The following is a 20,233-nucleotide window of genomic DNA, read 5'->3' as shown; positions in this document are numbered from 1 at the left end:
AAAAAAAAAAAAAAAACAAAAAAAAAAAAAAAAAAAAAAAAAAAAAAAAGACCCCAACAAATAGGTATGACTATCATATCAACTTGCTTGTACTGAGATGTCCATGTTAGTCAAGCACACCTCTGAATATGCCCATCATGGAGCTTCCAGGGGCAATCAGAGAGTCGATGGGTGGCTCATATTATAAGGACATTATTGAGAGATGGGCTCTGGCTGGAGGAAGTGGACTGAGACATGCCCTTGGGAACTCTATCTTGCCCTGGTCCCTTCTTGCATCTCTTGCTCTCTTCCTGGCTGCCATGGGCTGAATTGCCATGAGCTGTTCTTTGAACTCCTCACCAAGATGGATAAAGCCTCTGACACTGAACTTTCTCTCTTCAAGCTGTTTTCAGCATTCTAACACAGCAACAAGACAACTAAGAGACAGACACAAAGCGGCCAGACCTCTTCTGCTGACAGCCAACAAGCCTCATTCACAGTCACCACCCCAGAGGGAATAAGCAGGCAGGCCTGGGGACTGATGGTATAAAGACCAACGGGGGAAATAAACATTCCGGTAGTTGAAAACAAAAGGGACTCGATACAACAAAGCAACTGCAGTCTCCTGGGCACAACTGGCACAGAGGTGAGCAGAAGCACAAGGGCACACGTGGCAAGTGCTCGTTTTTACCTCTTGGATCCGGGGCTGCCAGATGTGCTCCAACAGCTCTGCCGATCCATTCGCAGCTGTAATCTCTTGAAAACAAAAAGGAAAGACCAGGTTTTTCTGGAGTGACACTAATGCTTCATAGCACATATTCATAATAACCATTAATAACTTCTTCATTGTTATAATTGTCAATTCCTAAATAAAACTCAACCTGCGACAGTAGGGCTTATGCTTGAAGATGGACTCCCACACTAAGTAACCAAATGTACTTGTTGAAAAAGCTACTCAGTGTGCCAAAGGCTGACTGGCGTGGTGCTACCAGCCAGTGCCAGCTTCACAGAAACCACTCTTTGCAAGCAGCTACCTGAAATGCCCAACAGCAAGGCTGTGGGTTGAGGTTTTAAAAACCTAGATAAAGAGGGGCCTTCCTTTTCCAGTTCCTAAAATCAAAATCAATGGTCACAAAGTAACACACCTAGGAGCAGGGACGGCAAGGGAATCAGGAAAGCTTGGCTCCTAGACTCTCAAATGTAACTATTCTGAGTCCAACAGTTCTGACTTTCTCCAATTCCTTAAGCTTATCAGGTTCTGTAGGGATCTTTGCAATCACTAAGGAAGGGAATGAAAGTCATCTGCAGAAAACCACAGCAGCCAGATCCTTCAAAAGCAAAGATGTTTCAGAGAAGGGATGCTGATGCAGTGAGAGAGTGATTATGTTAAGTCATAAAATCCACTGAAAGAGAAAGGCAGGAAAATAGCTCAAATATTTTTCCATCTATCCCCATATTTATCAGTTTCACTGGCAAACAGAAATGAAGTCATTTCTGGCCCTTGCTTGCCCTAGGGTTAGGAATGAAGAGCAGATGTAAAGACAGAAACAGGCACGGTCCACAGACTGGAGCATTCTAAGCTGCTAAGGGCCAGTACATTCTATGCTCAACACAGGAAGGAACACTATTATTGGCAGGGTATTCAGGCCCCCTTTCCACCTGCTTTAAAGGACCCCAATGACATATGTGGAAATAACTGCAATTACCTGTGGTGTTACATTTCCATTTATCTAAAGACAGGATGGCTCGAGCAGGGGCCAAAAATGCAAAAGCACTGGCCTGAAACAGGGGTAACCTAAAAGAAACGAGACCAAAACCATGATCACGGCATCGGGAACTACCGAGGTAGTTCACTATTTGACAGCTTAACAGTCTTTTCCATAGACAAGAGCACATGAGTAAACACAGGCACACCTGTAAGGAATCCTACACCACATAGCTGGACCACTAGCCTCTCCAACCTCCCCGCCTCCTACTGCTCTAGCCTATGGAAGTTCCAGGGGACCCCTGTGGTCAGTGCTAACACCCCAACACCAGTCCCTGCTACTGTTTCCTCTCCCCCAGAAGAGGGCACTGAGGATTTGGGCTCCCCTCTTTCCTGCTAAGCTCAGGGGCTCCCTAATAAACATCAATGTATGACCCTTCTCCTCTCTTTCAAATTCTTATTCATTATTCCATTGCTCTACTATGTGAGTTGAAAATCTGCCCCAGTCACAAAAGACAAGTATTAAAATCATATTAGTGATCTATATGTATCCAGAAGAAAGTTGTAAGTTACAATAAGAGAGTACAGATAGTAAATGTTATTTAATCATATAAAATATGTATTCTAACACATTTTAAAGGGTTCAAAATCCTGGTAAACTCCCCATTAAATCTCCTGCCCACATTCTCAAACTGAATGCAACTAACCAAATCACAGAGAATTTGCTATTTTTACTGGAAACATAGAGCATGTCAGCTAAATTAACAGATAAGAACTTAATCACTATTTTTCACAGTATTTGAGGGTAAAGTATAAATCCTGCTCCTGCTGTCTGCAGGACTGTGAGGCTAGTTACACATCCTTAGATGCCCTAGGCAGCCATGCCAGTGGCCTAGCTCATGAGGTAGGGATCCAGAAGCTTCCTGATAAGTTCCGCACCAGAGATAAAGACTACACAGAAATGCAAGAAGTCCTGGCCAAAGAACAGCTGGTGACTGAGCAATCTAGAACCCAGAATGTTCCTTTCTGACACACTCCATTGTTAAAAATGCTCTCTGGCCACTTTAACCACAGTGGCTGCAGTAATTAAGAGCAGGTAGGATGTGGACTGCAAGAGGGAGATGACCTCACAGGACAGCCAGAGGCTTTCCTGCCAGCCACGCACAGGGCACACCCTCCACTGACCATGTGGCTTTCATTACTGGACTAGAGCGACTTGGAGCACAGTGAAAAGTACATCAAAGGGAAAACAGTCACTGGCTTATGGAAATTTCTCAGACAAAATTTTAGGAATGTATTGCAAGGATAAAGGGATGTTAGTATGCCATCAGAAGTGGATGTCATTAACAGTCCGAATAACATCAATTTTATCACAGTTTCACAGATCAAGCAAGGCATCTTGGGGAAACATAACATACTGTACTTTGAGTTGAATTTTCTGTCTGTCTGTCTGTCTGTCTGTCTGTCTGTCTGTCTCTCTCTCTCTCTCTCTCTCTCTCACACACACACACACACACACACTCTTTGCGGGTGGGTTCCCATGATATAGCCCTGACTGGCACAGAATGTATTATATAGAGCAGGCTGGCCTCAAACGCCAAGATCTGCCTGCCTCTGTCTCCTGAGTGCTGGGATTAGGGTGTGCGGCCATCACATTCATTGGCTATTCCTGGGAAGTGACAGAAACCAAGGGTGACTCTGAAGACCACTCCTGCATCAAGCCTCGCTCTGAACCTGACCCTGGCACTGAAGGTGAGCATTTTTAGCTGAGACAAAAGGTCCTAAAAGTGAGGTCACAGAGAATCTCACTCACTGACTGGGACTCTGGGATCCTGAGCAGGTGACACCAGAATAAAGTCTCCTAAGACGGGCTGTAAGAGCTGCTTATGTTGGCCTCATGGCCTTGCTGATTTCAGCCAGATACCTGTCTGTACAAGTTGGTAATAGCGTATGATTAGTGTGGGCTCTAAAACTGTGGCCACAAACCAGAGACAACACTAAATTCTTCGGAAATGCTACAAAGTCATGGGAACAATTAACAGGAGTATCCCTAGGTCAGTGGGGAGAATCATTTCCCAAGGAAGTGACTGAACCTGACACAGGAACATCACGAAATCAGTCAATGCTCTCTCTGTTCATCTGTGCCTACAGCACAGCTTCTAATTCTAGGGGATGGGGGGGCGTGTCAGAATCTTTAGAAGGAGTTTTATTTTCATTTATATATAGGTTAGAAGAGGACATAGGATCCCCTGGAGTTACAGGTGGCTGTGAGCCACCTAACATGGTGGCTGAGAGCTGAACCTGGAGCCTCTGTAAGAGCAGCATAAACTCGTAATTGTTCGCCCATCTTTCCAGCCCCAAATTTGCATTTCTGAATCATCACTTCAAGGTGTAGCTGATCTTTTCAAAACTCTTTAAAGCCTCAAGCTCCTTGGGATAGATCAGTGATTTTCAATCTGTGGATCCAGACCCCTTTGGAACAACCCTTTCACAGGGATTACCAAAACCATCCTGAATTTCAGGAATTTGCATTACAATTCACAACAGTAGCAAAATTATAGAGCTATTAATTAGCAACAAAATAATTTTATGGTTGAAGATCACCACAACATGAGAAACTGTATTAAAGGGTCACAGAATCAGGAAGGTTGAGAACACTGTGCTAGGTGTAGGGATTCGGGATTTTGTCACTTGAGGAACTCACTGACTTAACTGGTTTTAGATTTGTGATCTTCTGACTAGGTCTGCTAATGCTATGCTAAAATGTCAAATACTGAAATTTTTGAATGCTATGCTTTTACTAATTAATTTCTTCCATGTGGGGAAATGTAAGATTGTTTTAAACATGTGGAAGGTTCACATTGACTTCCTAATGTATTGCCTGTTAGAGGAGCAATGCCCAGTGTTCAGCATCTGCCTGGTATAAGCACAGCTAACGCAGATGTGATGAAAAGGCTTCCGCAGTCTTGAGGAGCGCCCGTGAAGGAGACAATACTCATGGTCATCTAGAAGATAACACTGTGGACAGGGTCTGTCCTGTCACCTATGCTTGTCATAAAGATTGAAAAGCACTGAGCCACATGGTGAGGGGCTATAAGGAACCAAGGAGGGAGGAAAGAGGTATAAAATGGGGGCCACAGGATGGACATGGAGACACTGAAAGAACACAGACACTTAACCTCAGGGGAAGGCCCAGAGAGGGGCAGTGAAGGTGAAAGAGAACCCTCAGTAAAAAAACAAATGCTCAGGGGATTAAGCTCTGAAAGGATCACTGTGAGGAAAATGGGACAAGGAACTGTCACCTAGAAGCTAGTCTCAGGCATGAAGGTTGAAGCAAGCCGTAGCGGTCTGTCCATGGCTCTAGGTGTGATCCTTGTCTAACTGACTTCCAAGTCCTTTGCTGTTGACTCAGAGCCTGCTAGCCACTTAACCTCTAATGGCTCTCTTCCATACTGGTCTGCTCTTCCTATCCTGAAGCAGTTAACACCCTGACAGTAAGATACAGCCTTTTCATTCACAATCTTATTCACAGGACCAACAGTAAAGAATTTAAGGAGTTACTTATAAACATGCTTGAAAAGGAATTCTGTTAGAGGAGAATTAAAAAGTTAGGTCTTCCTAACATATTGGTTTGGATTGAGAACAGAGCAGAGAAAATATGCACAACTTTCAGGAACTTTGCAATCAGTAGGGAAGGAGAATGAAAGTCACACTCCGAGGACACCATCAGAGAATGGTCTTTGATAGCTCAAAAGGCCCCACGTCCTACAGAAGCACCATGAAGGTGCAAACTGTATCTGCCCTGACAGAAGTCTTCACTGCAGAGTGTACAGCCCGTTCCCTCCACAACCAAACCTGGGACAAAACCTTCCAATCTCAAATGAACACTGACTTGAATTATCTGGTCTACAGAACAATTTAAAAATAATAATCTTTAAGAGAAACAAATAGGCTTGGCTCCAAGCAAGTTTTATCACTGATCAGCCACTGAGTGTATGGGCTAGATGTCAGTGAAGAAACAAAGTAATGTGCCAGAGAAAACTTTCTGGAACTTCACAACACTTTGCTGTTGTTTACTCACCCATCAATCGGCCGTTGGGAAACAGACTACATACCTAAGCAATGTTACCCAAACACTTGAGCAAGCAGCAATTACAACCTTCTACATCTCCCAAGAAAAATAACAATAAAACAATAAGTAATCTAATATTCTGGCATAATTATATTTCTCTAGTTCCTAAAGTATTTGCAGTTCTTCCCATGCCCAGTACAACCCAAGCCTGTTTACCTTTACCACACGCTAAGCACCCTGGCAGGAGACTGCTCAGTCATTACTCGTGACTGAGTCACACGGATGTCCCACTAGGTGAAGGTGCTTATCTAAGGTGGTGACTATCTCAGCATGTGAAAACGTTTTCTCGCTAATAACCATCTGTCAGGTAACTCTTAGACTGTGATATTACTACTAACTTTACATTCTAGCATGAGGTTTAGATATTATGATTCTCTGGCAGTTAAACAATAATTTAATATTTTGAGCAGGATCTTCTACGTAGCCCAGGTTGGACTCCTGGTTTTCCATCTATGTTTACAACTGACATTCTTTGGAAAGAACTGTTTCCCTGTTTGTCCCTTGTATCTTCATCTCCCCTTTCTCTCTCTTGAACATCACTGCAGGCACATGAATTCCTTTTTATTCAAAGTTTTATAACTTGTTGCTTTAAGTGTTCTTAATAACTAAATTGCCCAAACCTGCCCAGAGGGCCTGTTTAAGTCAATTCCTGTTTCTTCTGAAGAGGCCTCCCCACACTCTAGCACATTTTAGCTTTCTGGCCTGAGAGGTTCCAGGATCAACTGATCCTCTGGGTCCCCACTCTAAGCCACTTGCTCAGAGAACACTAGTCCATTACACTAAAAACGGTAGTGAGGAACCGAGATCTGGACACTAAGTGAGCTCACTATTACTTGGGGGGGGGGGGGGGGGGGGGGAGTTCTTCTAGTTCCTGTGTTCGGTGAGGTGATTAGGAGTGAGATTAGATAAGTAGGAGAGAATGGCGGAGGATCACCCCGTCCAACCAGCACCTCTGGCACCTCTCACATATCAGATCACTCCTTTTCCTCTAGATAATCTCCCTTCCATACACAATAGCATCAGCTATCTGGGATATGTTAGCAAGCAGGATGTGGCATGGCTCTCTGCTGACTGCAATGGTGGCTATAGGGCTGTGCACACCGGAAAACTCACCTGGCTGCACATCTTAGAAAATTAAAATGTACTTATCAGATAATGGCTATTTATTTATTTATTTATTTATTTATTTATTTATTTATTTAACCTGTTTTTGAGAAGGGGAGGTCTCACTATGTAGCCTTGGCAGGCCTAGAACTCACCATATAGATGAGGCTGGCTTCAAAACCACAGAGAGTTATAGCTAACTTAAAGGTATGAACCACCACACTAGCAAAGAGAACTTTTTAAAAAAGCATGTCCATCAGGCTGGAGAGATGGCTCAGTGGTTAAGAGCACTGGCTTCTCCTCCAGAGGTCCCGTGTTTGATTTCTAGCAACCACGTGGTGGCTCACAACCATTTGTAGTGGGGTCTGCTGTCCTCTTCTGGTGTGCATGAAGGCAGAGCTCTTATATACATAAAACACATGAACAAATAAATCTTAAAAAAAAAAAAAGGATATGTGGGAAGATAACATATTGCTTAAAGTGTGTGAAGTACTGCAGTTGTATAGTAGACCGGAAGTGGAAGGAGCTACCTTCCCTCCTAACATTCCTGTTACTTCTGTCAGTCACCAGCGGAGAGGTGGGAAGCATGGAGGATGAGGAAGAGAACACGCAATCTGTAGCATGGGGAATGTGCCGGGCTAGCAGGACCTGACAGTCAAATAAGAAAGGTGCAAGAGCCAGGTGGTGGTGGCACACACCTTTAATTCTAACACTCGGGAGGCAGCGGCAGGGAGATCTCTGTGAGTTTGAAGCCAGCCTGGTCTACAGAGCTCATTTTAGAGAAACCCTGTCTTTTAAAACTTAAAAGTGTAGAGAGAACATATAGCAAAGAGTTTCTTAATCCCTGCCACTATGAAGATTTAAAACACAACAAAAGAGCAATCTCAGGTAGCACAGTCAACACCCCAGCCAGAAAACATGCAACTGAGGCAGGAGCGACTGAGGCCTCGGGAGGAGCTAGGTCAAATAACCACTAGTATTTTCAGATGGCCTCTGTCCCATCCAAGTCAGGACACTGCCTGTGTGCCCAGGTGCACACCCACTCCTGCAACATTCATCAGGGACATGCTACCCCACCAGGCTTCCTTCTCCCTTCCAGACCTCGGGTAATAACATCAGCTCGTAGAACTGGCAGGGACAGGCACTACCTTGCATGATATTCAATAACATGCTTATTGTTATTTTACATCAGAGGGAATGGTCTTTGAGAAGCTAGCGAGCCTGTCTGAAATCTCAGACTAGGCTATAGCTCCAATGAGGTCAACTAGAAATGGTATCTTTCCAAGGTCATTTCCCTCCAGGTTTGCTCTGACTTCTCATTCACTGTAGCATTTTAAATGCTTCCTTAGTGAAGTAGGTAGTAAACTTTATTTTTGGGAAAACTCTACAACCAGCTATTATATGCTGCTTAGCATGGCAGAATACAAAGGGCCTAGGATCACCGGCACAGTAATTTTGGTGAAACATTCACCCTGAATCATCCATGCTTCTGGCTCCATCTTCCAGTTCACAACAAGAGATTGTACAGCAGATTAAACAGTACCATGAGGACACAAACAGACAAACTGGGATCATGAGTCGAGGAGACACCTGGCCTGACTCTATCTAAAAAGACGGAATGGGGAGGTAAGGGATCGGAGACATAGCCAGTCAGCTTAATGAGACCCCGCCCCAGAGTTATAACACACATCTTAGGGACAACCGGGAAAATTAAGTGTGGAATGAATATTAGATCATATGACAGAATAATTATTTTTGTCAAGTTGATAAATGGTGTTAGAGTTACTCAGAGACCATCATCCCCATGGCAGCTTAGGGTGGGTTGTCACGCTATCTGCAATTTTATTTTCAACTGGTTCACAAAAACTAAAACAAGCACAAGAACCCCTCAGGGAAGAAGAAACATGGGAAAACTTTCAACCTCCCTAGACTAACCACTACTCACCCCAACCATATGGGTTCCCCAGATGTAAGACTTAAATGTGCACTGCCGTCAGTGAGAGCACCACTTAAGCAAGGCCCCTCTCCCTAAACACACACACACACACCCTGGCCACAAGAAGCTAATAAAACAAAAGGCAGGAGACTTTCTCCTGCGGACAGTGGCTAATTAGAAACCAGATACTTAAACTAGATTCAGGGGCTCTCAGCGAAGGAATCTGCTATATTCCTTCCTAAGCAGGCTTGTGCCTGACCATGAGGAGTCCCTCTGGCAGCCTCACCTGCCCTCCCTTACTACTGGCGATGACAGAGGGGGTGCACTTCCTGAAGTAGGCATGACAGGTCCTCTGCCACATCTGTGAGAAAATCCTTGAGGCAGGAAGGCATGGGGCTTCAGAGAACCTCCCTCACACTAACTCGAAGTGTCCGTGCAGACGCGGGGGGCCTCCAGACACGACGGCTGCAGGCTGGCTGTGGGTTAGAGACCCTGAATAACCCTATCTCCACGGCAGGGAGATTTTAAAAGGTTTGATACCAGCTCTTAGAACAAGCTCAGGGTGCAACTAAACTGACAAAACCAACAACCAGAGTGAGAACTGTTCGGTCTCCATTCCAGGAGCTGGGAAACAGAGACAACGGAAGTGCAGGGGAAAAGTCAGTACAAGGAAGGAGAGGGAACGGGAAGAGGCATCCTGGAAATCACCTCACTCAGGAACAAAACAGCCACTGACGTCCCCCAGGTGAGGCTGAGACTCACAACCCCCAGTGGGAAAGACGATGGTCCCCAAAGACAAGGAAGACATTCTTAGGCAGCAAAGCAGGGAGCGAGGACCTGTAGCAGCACTGTCCCACACCTTCTCCAGCCCTGGAGGATGCACCGGCTCTGGGACAGTATGCACCCCAAGGAGGCTGGTACCCTGGGCTTAGCTTTAGGTCTGAGGAGAGACACTGACACATCTGTTTCATCATCTTTGTTTCTCAAAGACCAATTCTGGCTTTCTTTCTTCTTTGGAGACAGGGCCTCACTATGTAGTACTGGCTGCCCTAGAATTCTATATATAGACCAGACCGGCCTCAAACTCAAAGTGATCCACCTGCCTCTGCCTCCCAAGAGCTGGGATTGAAAGCGTGCACCACCTTTCCTGAGTTCTATTTTTATAGAACAAGGTAAAGATAGGTTTTCAAGGCAGCAGTAAGAAAGGGAGTCAGACCTAACCATGGACCACTTCTTTCCCTGCTCTCTAGCTTCTGTAGAAGAAAAGGCGCATCCCTCAGAGCAGGGCCCATATACTAGCTGCCCAGTGATGGCAGCACAGCGTGTAAACAAACGGCAGAAAAACATACATACATACATAACTTATGAACACAGATAACCACCAGCGGTTATTCTGAGAATCTGTCAAGAAATCACAAAAGCTTAACATAAAAACTTCTTTGGCTAGGAAAGCCTGAAAACTGACATGTAAACCAAAACACAAACCACTGGCAATCCTGTAGACACGGTGCTAGGAACAGCACGGCTCTACCCCCACACAGCCACACCAGTCTCCCTCCTCCAATGTCCACCTTTGCATCTCCTTTGTGTGATCTTATTTCAAACAGGAAAACTTTAAATACCTATTGAGATGATAATTCTCAGCACCTGGTGATGGTCCCTATTACTATCTAGCAGAACCAAAAGGAAGCCCATCTTAGTTACACTCTACAATTGCCCAAAGTAATCTGCAAAAACCACAATAGATGATTAAGATAAAGGCAAAAACTCATCCAGGGACACTGGAAGCAGCTCCCTCTAACCCGCCCAAAGAAGGCAGTAGCCTAATGCCTAAGGTCCTGAGATCCTAAGGTCCCACACTTTTCTTTGGTCCCACCACTGCGGAGTCCTAGTCCTCAGTCAAGTCCTGGCTTGTGCTGGTGAGAGAAATCCTGGGCAGTCCTTAAATTACTGCTTTTGCTTCCACCCTGCCAAGATGAAAGATACTCCCTCTTCCTCCCGGGCCAAAACTTCAAGTCTCTGGGATATATCCACCACTGCCAGCTCTTCAAGTTATAGTCAAGACATCAGCACCGTCTCATGGCCCTATACAGCGTTCTGGGGTATGGACATCAACATATGTGCACGATCCTGTCTGCTTGCCAGCTCGAGTCACTCGTGCCTTCCACACAGATACATCACTAGATATTTACAGGGCTGTCGATACTCTTCCTCTTTTCAAAGGTCAAGATGGATAGCACCCAGACCTCAACAGCCACACAATCCCACAGCCCGGGCCCAGCATGATACACCCACTCTCCTGGACAGTGTGCCTGCTTCTTAAGACGGAATACCAGACTCCTAATAAAACAGACATGGCGAAGAAGGACACCTCACAGAGCACACTGAACACCCCATGCCCCCACACAGCTGCTATCTCCAGTCCCTAAGTGGGCAAGTGGCAGCATCCTCTCTAGTTTTTCTTGGCTGACTGCCCTTTCAGGGGAAAAGAGGGGTGAACTGCACTGACCAACATTGTTCCCATGGGCTAGTGCCTGAACAATGGACACAAAGGGTATCCTCGAGACCAAAAGCACTTTCCTTGAGGTCCACTTGCTGAGTCGTCTTATGCAAGGCTGCACACCAGGTTCAGCAGTCACCTGGCCTGGCCTTAGACATGGGAATGCAGCTTATACAGGCAGATACAGGCACAAGAAAGAGCTTCCATCACTTCTCAATGTCAGCCAACTCCAGCCACTATAGGTTAAGCCAGTTGTTTAGGAAAAGTATTTCCCCAGAGTGCCGTGCCCTGTGTACAAGGTAAAGTCAACAAAAGCTGCTCCACGAAACCTGTGACCAGAGCCTTAAACAGCGACACAAAACACCGTTGTCACTGTTGCCACGGTTAACCGCCTGGCTTGAATGCTTTGTGAAAGTGCTTTCATCACTTTCCCCAGCACATCAATGACTCCCTGCTCCTCTCTTTTGGGCCCCTGGAGAGAACACCCCTGACTCTTCTACTCAGTGTAGTGGCTGCAGATTGTCTAGCGGAATCGAAGAACCCACACCTTGTCAGCCCCATGGCCATGTGCAAACAGTCTCTCTCACTAGCAGACCTGCAAGGGAACAGCCATTTGCCTTCCCACTCCACCTGTACCACAACCAGACACTCCAGTTGCTAACTATCACCCAGGCAGGGTAGCCCTTGCGAGTTCTGCAGATTGATTCTAGCACATTAGAATACAGGTCCCAGCTGCCTGCTTATTCACTGTCCCTCTTGCTGCCACTTCCTAGCAGGGAAAAGGAAGCTATATTTGCACTGTCTCCCAATAGATAAAGAGACCAAACCACAGACTTTACTCTGAGGACAATCAGCAGGGCCTTGGCAAGCAGGAGGCTATGCTGTGAATAGGGTTGAATATGGAAAGGAGAGACCAGCTAGGAGCATTTGCTTCCTGTATTTCCTGGCTCAGCTCCATACCCAGGTACTGATAAAGAGATAAACAAGCCAAAGTGCTGGCACCATAAAGGGCAGCGTGAGAAAGTGGGGCGAAGACAGAAGAAAAGCAAGCCACATTAGAAGAATGAATCCAAAGAACATAAGACTCGTTTGGAGAAACTGAGGGGAGAAGAGGATTTCAAGAACTCGGGAGTGGGGGACGAGTGGGATGGAGGATATGCAGGTGTGCTGCACGGGTGGGCCACTGGAACATGCAGGAAGGTGGGGCTCAGAGGCTGACCTGGAAAACTGGGAAAGGCAGAGAACAAGGGACAGCTGTACACCAGGAAGATTGCAGCCTGGGCAGCCCGAGGAGGGGAGTAGTGGAAAGATGGCGTGGGCTGGGGAGTGCAGAGTCACGGTGCAAGAGACCAAATGGGAACTTAGTCAAAGAGACTGGGTCTGAATTACAGGAGAGAACTGGAAGGCATGCTAAAGACTGGCAGTGCCTTGCCAGCCAGTAAGGGCTTTGTTTCCAGCTTGCACAATGGGGTGAAGAGAAGAAACATGGGGTCCGGGACACCGTGTAAAGGTGGGCTGGAGACCAATGGCCACTGGAATAAGCTGTAACACCAGCTGATCTGTCTGTCCAGTAGCGCTGGATAAAGGGTCCAGCTCTCGGTGCTTTGCTGGGGTGTCAATGTCCCACAGAACTCCATCTCACCTGCATCCAAATGTTGTCTGCAGCAATGTAGTGATTCCCACGCAGAAGAAAATGGTCCCGATGAGTTGGCTGGTGGCCCATTGGTCATCTCCCACGCACATGGCATCAGCCAGCAGGAAGGGCACAGCGATTGTGCCACTGAAACACGTCAGGTAGTGCTGCTCGAGGAGAGACAAGGGGGAAAGTAAACCTGCTCTTGCTTTTGCTTGATTTGTGCCTAGTGTTGCTCCCCTGGTATCTTTAGGACATAAAGACCACAGGAAGAATCTCTAGGTGTACAAGTTACACATTCTGATCATGTCCGTGCAGTTTGCCACTTTCCTTTCCCTATTACCCACTTGTATTATGACAGCACCAACATGCATTCACATCAACAAAAGGAACCACTCTTGCAGTCCTGAAAGACACGCTGGTGAGAAATACAATAGGACTTGATTTCATAAGATCTTGCTTTGCTTGTGTTTATAGAGACAGAATCTCACTTTGGAATCCAAGGTATACTGAAATTCACTATATGCTGCAAGCTGATCACATAAATGAAACTCATAATCTTCCAGCTTCAGCCTTCTGATATTCAGAGATAACAGGAATGCACTGAACCCAGCTAATGTGCTCATATTTTACCTTTGCATTCCTAAGATATTAGTCTATATAGTTCTTTCATTTGCTTTCAGCCCTCTCAGGTCTGGGGATTATAACAGACAGTGGGTTCACAGCAGAAGGCATTCTCTGCCTTGTTCTGTGGTGACACCACTAGGCAAATATTTACCTGTTCCAGTTAGGCAGGGTTTGGGGCATAGTGGCTACAGGAATCCTTCCGAAAGAGCCCCACACTACTCTTCCTTTTAGGACTCCATCCTTACTCCTGTGGCTCTTGAAGATAGCCACAGCATTCACAATTCACTTCCCTTTCTTCCCCTAATTTTCTAGCTCTTCATTTCTATTCTGTAAACTTCTCCTTTTCTTTCCCACAGCTTCCCATTTCTGCCCAAGTCAGAGAAACATAAATATTGACTGCACCTCGGATGTACAGGTGTGTGTGTTCTGTTGAGAACTTCTCAGAGCAATGCACAATGCTCTGTGCATTATCAAGAGCAGGAGGCAAAAAAGTTGTTCCTTCCATCTGACTATTCTAGAAACATCTATAATACAAAATCTGAAAGGTGTGCCTTACATTAGGTCCAGGGCACCTGACCTGAGTTAAGTTATGCACCAAGCCCACTCAGCCCTCCAGCTGCAGGGTGGTGAGGAAACCCAGTTGGGCACCAGTTAGAGCCAGGCACATCCAGTTCCAAGCAAACATAGGGTCTGGGCACCAAGAGTGAGCTTCCCAGCACCTGAGAAACCTCAGAGAATTGATCACAGAAATTTGAACAAGGAAATGTAGAAACACAGACCTCAAAACAGGATCCAAACCCAACAGAGTGATGAGAAGCCAGGCAGTGAGGCTAGCGAGGAGAGAGCCCCCTGCCTACCTCCTTTATCAAAAAGTTACTTTAAATCTGAAAGCAGGACAAGGGTAGTGAGGACAAGCATCAAATCTACAGTGGATCTTTCTGTCAGCCTTCCCCTCCTGCTGGAGGAAGATACAGCAGACTAAGGCTGGGAGGCAGCAAATTTCCCTTCCTTTAATAAATAGTAAGACCTTCTTCTCATGTCCTGGCTAACAGGTACTTGCCATGACCACAGACTGCTAAGGTCAGGAATGGGAGTTAACACTAATCTTCTCTGCTTTCTTCCTTCCTCTATGCTGCCTCCCCTGCAGCTACTACTTTTTCTTCCTGTTGTATCACTTTTTTTTTTTGCTCCCTGAATATTTCCTTCACAGTTCTTTTCTTCTTCCTGCTGTTTATGAAATTAATGTAAAAAATTCTTATTTATCATTCTTGGAAAATAATTTATAATAAATCTTAATTAAAAATAAAACTTGGGGACTAGAGGAATGACTCGGCAGTTAAAAGCATCTATTGTTCTTGCAGAAAAGGGAATTTCAGTCCCAGAACCTTCATCAGGCAGTGGGAATCCAACACCTATGACCTCCACAGGCACCTGTAGTTGTATGCATACCCAAACACAATACATAGAATTAAAAGGGGGAAATAAAAAAGACTATGGGGGGCACATGCCTTTAACCCCAGCACTCAGGAGACAGAGGCAGGCCAAGGCCAGGGTAGTCTACAGAGTGAGTTCCAGAAAAGCCAGGGCTATACAATGAAGGAGGGAGAGAGGGAGGGAGGGAGGGAGGGAGGGAGGGAGGGAGGGAGGGAGGGAGGGAGGGAAAAAAAAAAAAAGAAAAGTATCTTGAAAATCTAGCTGGTAACAGCACTAGCCCTGGAAAAAGCATCTTACCTGCAACCCCAGAAATATGCACAAGTACCAGGGGGGAACATCTTCTATAGTGTAGATCATATCCGACCTCTGGGGATCCAGACTCCCAGTACTGTCCAGGGTCTCTGCAAGAGAACTCTGGAGTCGAGATGAGAAAAAGAGGGGCTTAGCCACTGCCCAGAACATGTTAGCTCTTTCACCTTAGCATGGTCCTTGACTGCCCCAAACCACATTCCACTGATGCAGCCATTCTATCTTTTAGGCATTGATGCAGGGTTCAAGGACTCTTGTTCAGAGCACTGTTCTCAGATTGAGGACTGTCTCCCTTGGCATCAGCCAAGAGCACCAAACCTGAGCAGACCTTCTGCCCAAGCTTAAGGATTCAGATTTTGGTTTTAGCTTTATCTAAAATAAATAAATAACTGTATTATAATAAAATATTTCTAATACTTTATGTGACAGTTTAATAAGATGTTTAAAATGTTAAGTATTGCATGCTTTTGAAGGCCAAGGTCACCACAACTAACTCAGCCTACTTCAGCTTCACAGAAGCCTCAAAGAAACCCTGTCTTTCTACACAGTCTTAAAACTGCTCTGGTTTCTAAGTCTCTGCAAATAATTAATTTTATTTCTTAGACTCTGATGTGCATATCTGTGGTGGTTGGAATGAGATGCCCCCACAATCTCACTTGAACACTTGGTCCCTAGTTAATGGCTACTTGGGGAGGATTAGAAGGTGTGGCTTTGCTGGAAGAAGGATGTCACTGGGAGTGGGTTTCTCTGCTTTCTGTTTGTGGTTCCAGATTTGAGCTCTCAGCTGCCTGCTTGCTGCTAAGTCCCCTGCAGCAATGATCATGGAGCCATAAGCCCTAAATAAACCTTGGTTGTGGTGTTTTATCATAGTATTTAAAAAGTGACTAACACAGTATCTTTTTAAAAAGTATTTTGCAACCTAGCAAAGTAATAGAAAACAAAATAAAAATGTTCCATCAGGGAAAAAATTGAGAAGGTATCATGACTTCGGAAGCCCATGTCTGACGGATCCAGCCCACAGTGTGCTGCTGGCTCCATGCAAGTCATCCAGTTTTCCTTGGAAGGAGGAGACATGTTCTTGGGGGGATGAATCCCTTTCCACAAACATGCTAGAGTCTTGCTTCATCTTCTACAGTTACAGGTACAGTCTAATAAAGCTGACATTTGATTCAGAACAAACGTTGCCTCTGGTCCAGCAGCAGATGTTGGCAGGCTTGCACTGCTGAGTGTATGTTTACTGTGTCTTTTGAAAGCCATTTCTAAGAAGCTAGAATTTAAACTCAGCCACACGGGTGGCCAGCCATACCTAAGAGGCTGATTCTCGATAAAAACCTTCCATGCCAAAGTTCAGATGAGCTTCCCTAGTTGGCCTCATTTCGTGAGTGCTATCCATTGCTATGGGAGAGTTACAGTACTGCCTCCCTACCTGCACTGGGGGAAAGGTGAACAGAAGCCTGTGCATGGTGTCTCCCTAACTCTGCTATTTGCCTTTTTCCAACCAGGAATTTTATCTGCTGCTTCCCTCTGTAAACAACAATGAGGATGAGAACTGAATCATTAAGAAATGATTGAAACCAATGGCAATTCCTGAAACACTTGTCTATACTGACAGACTGAGAACATACTGGGCTCAATACACAAGGCAAACTCAACACTGTCACATAGCTTACAAAAAGTAATAAAACCTAAGGGAATGTATGCTATACTTTGCCTAAAGCCCCCGGAAGTTAAATGTGCTAAAGGCTTCCTTAACAGTGGCAACATTCTTGCCGGCTGTTGGTGGAGCATGTCTTTAATCCCAGAATTTGAGAGGCAGAGGCAGGCGGATCTCTGTAAGTTTGAGGCCAGTCTGGTCTACAGAGCAAGTTCCAGGACTGGTTCTAAAGGTACACAGAGAAACCCTGTCCCAGGGGGTGGGGGAAAGGTGGCAACATCCAAAGATATTATGGACTTTTAGGAGATGGACTTTATGGGCATAATTTTATCACTCTGGAAAATGGGGCAGAGGATAAAGGCCAGGTTAGGTCTCTCTCTCTCTCTCTCTCTCTCTCTCTCTCTCTCTCTCTCTCTCTCTCTCTCTCTCTCTCTCTCTCTCTCTCTCTCTCTCTCTCTCACACACACACACACACACACACACACACACACACCCCAGAGATTCTGGATCACAAGAATTTAAAATAGGGTTTCTCTGTGTAGCCTTGGTGCCTGTCCTGGAACTGGCTCTTAAAGGCGAGCACCATCGCCGTCTGGCTCAGAACTGTGCTCCTGAAGTACACTGTGGGACCCTGCATGTCCCCACCCCGCTTCTACTTTCTGGTTCAGGATGTGTGAGCCCTTGCTCTTATGTACCACCTGCCCTGAAGAGCCATCGTATCGTTGGCAATGCCTACTGGGGTTGTCCATCTTCCACATCCAGACATTTTAAGCCAGGACATAACTCTCTTTACGTCATTGAGAAATCTGTGTCAAGCATTTTATTACAGTGATGTAAATACAAAATTATACAAACATGGTTGTGGTGATATTTTGTTTTTAGAATGGCTGCAAAACCAGGCAGGACAGAAAGTTCCATCTACGTATCGTCACTCAATTTAAAAAACAAAAACAAAAAAACAAAAAAAAAAACAAATAATGAACAAGCACAATGGCAATAACTTTATATGTGTGTCTGTCTAATCATATACATGTGTGCATGTGTGTATATATATATATATGTAAATACAACTATACATCTATGATGTGGGATGTCCTTCTGTATGCTGTGAATATGTGCTGCTTCTATTGGATGGTGAATAAAGTTGCTTTGGCCTAAGGCAGGGCAAAATATAGCTAGGAGGGAAATCAAAGCAGATATACAGGTGGAAAAGGGCAGAGTTGAGAGAGATACCAGCAGCCACCCAAGGAGCAGAATGCCAGAGTAAGTATGGTAAACCATGTGATGATACACAGATTAAATAAAATTGAGTTAATTTATAAACTTTTTATTATAAAATTAATAAAAATGAGTTAATTTAAATATAAGAGCTAGCTAGTAATAAGCCTGAACTATTGGCCAATCACTTATAGTAATATTAAGTCTCAGAATGCGGGATCAGGAAGGATGAAAAGCTTCTGTTCACACATCTATACACACACATATATATACATATATGCACCTACCTACATACATACTTGCTTTTGAATGCCACATTGGTAGCTGAACGTTTTGGATTTCAGATATTCATCTTAGACACACTTACCTTTTACCCAGAGAATCATGGTCATTTCCTTAGAGTCTGAGTCACCTCTGTAATCAGACTTGACTTTCAGTCCTCAAGTTCTTAACTACTGTTCTCAGACATTCTGGCGGAGGCTTGAAAAATGCCTAGATAATGACTCTTACAGCTTTTTAACCTTAACTGCTACTAAGATAATTAAAACCTAGCAATTATGACTCTTCTATTACAAAACAGACAGGCAGACCACCCCCTCACAGAGCTACACTGTCCCAAACCAGAGACATCCTTGGCCCTGCAGAAACATGGGTCAGGCAGTAGGAAGGGGTGAGCACGGGTACCTTCTCTGCGATGCCATTCTCCGTGGAGTAGATGGCCATGAGCTCAGTGTCTTCATTGTCCTGCTCTCCACTGGGCGTGGCGCCACCATTGATCACCACCTGAGGAGAAAGGCTGTTTCGGCACTTGCTGCTTCACTGTAGGCAAATGTGGTTTTTCCCAAAGGGCCTCTCATAATTCTTTTAAGAGCCCTAATATGCATTTTACATATCACAACAGCAAAGTCTGTTTTTTCTTAAACAAAACTCCAATATGGATATGGGCTTTATTAAATAGGGAAATGTGCTATGCCCCATAGGTGGAGCTGGGAGAGCCAGAGCCCAGCAGGGAAACATTCCAAAGAAACCTCTAGCCATAGGATCAACAACACCCTCCAGGACAAGGGAGGTGACTGGAAAAGCCCATGTTGCAATGTGGGTGACCAGGTTGCTGCTGAGTGGTGGTGTCTAAGTTACTTTGTTAAGATGGCTTCTTCAGGAGCCAAAGCAACTGCAAGTCTGCTCTAGAAAGAGGAAAAGTTAGCTCAGAAGAGCAGGCCTTGCACCTCACCTGGGCAGCACGACAGAGCCAATCCTATTGGCAGAGGTGTGGGTGAACCAGAACCAAAGCTGTGAGCATGGGAGAGTTATCCCCATTACTCACCTGTTGTGTGGGGACATGGGTGGGACAGCGACCCCGCCCCATCCATCAACACCTGAAGCAGGCAGGAGAGCTGGCCCTGAGGTCACAAGAGTGGGGGAGCTACAACACTTGAGAACACAGGCCCTGAGGTCACAAGAGTGGTTTGCAATGAACCCTTGCGAATATACAGGTGTATGGATAAAGGGGGGTGGGGAGGAAGTGTTGCAGCCTGATGTGTGTAATTGCTTGGTCACTGGAAGGTAGGAGGACCTACCCATCCTGAGATGAATTCAATGGAGGTCTAGCCCCGCTACGCCTCCTTTGATGAGAAACAGTATGATTTATCTGGTTAGAAACAAGAAACAAAGTATTTTCATTCCTTAACCAAGTGGTTCCATTCCTAGGAATCTCTTACTGAAAAAAGCTTTAATCCCAAGAAACTGAGATGGGTGGATAGATAGATAGATAGATAGATAGATAGATAGATAGATAGATAGGTAGGTAGGTAGGTAGGTAGGTAGATAGATAGATAGATAGATAGATAGATAGATAGATAGATAGATAGATAGATAGATACAAAGACCGAAAGAATGATAATTATTTAGTTAGGGGGCTTCACCCCAGCCCCCTGGCAACCATTTTTGGAATGTTGGGCAGAAACTTTCCTTTCAAAGCTCCCTCCCCTGGGAGGTCCAAACT

At 45.2% G+C, this 20,233-nt stretch overlaps 1 protein-coding gene across 3 annotated transcripts in view; it reads right to left on the bottom strand.

Moving 5' to 3' along the window:
- The window catches only part of Slc23a2 (solute carrier family 23 member 2), a 104,415-nt gene that overhangs the window by 24,832 nt on the left and 59,350 nt on the right, over positions 1–20,233 (bottom strand). For all 3 annotated transcript variants that reach the window (XM_050133964.1, XM_050133969.1, XM_050133958.1), the window contains exons 3-7: positions 18,916–19,014; positions 15,348–15,464; positions 12,999–13,156; positions 1,686–1,774; positions 671–735 (exon numbers count right to left, since the gene is read on the bottom strand). In XM_050133964.1, the coding sequence (XP_049989921.1) occupies positions 671–735; positions 1,686–1,774; positions 12,999–13,156; positions 15,348–15,464; positions 18,916–19,014 (528 nt within the window). The remainder of the gene's footprint in view (positions 1–670; positions 736–1,685; positions 1,775–12,998; positions 13,157–15,347; positions 15,465–18,915; positions 19,015–20,233) is intronic.

This window comes from Alexandromys fortis, unplaced genomic scaffold, assembly GCF_014885135.2.
Source record: "Alexandromys fortis isolate MF-2015 unplaced genomic scaffold, M_Fortis_MF-2015_v1.1 scaffold_6, whole genome shotgun sequence".
Taxonomy (NCBI): Eukaryota; Metazoa; Chordata; class Mammalia; order Rodentia; family Cricetidae; genus Alexandromys; species Alexandromys fortis.
The sequence above is the reverse complement of the archived record's forward strand: the minus strand, read 5'-3'. Positions and strand labels throughout refer to the sequence as shown.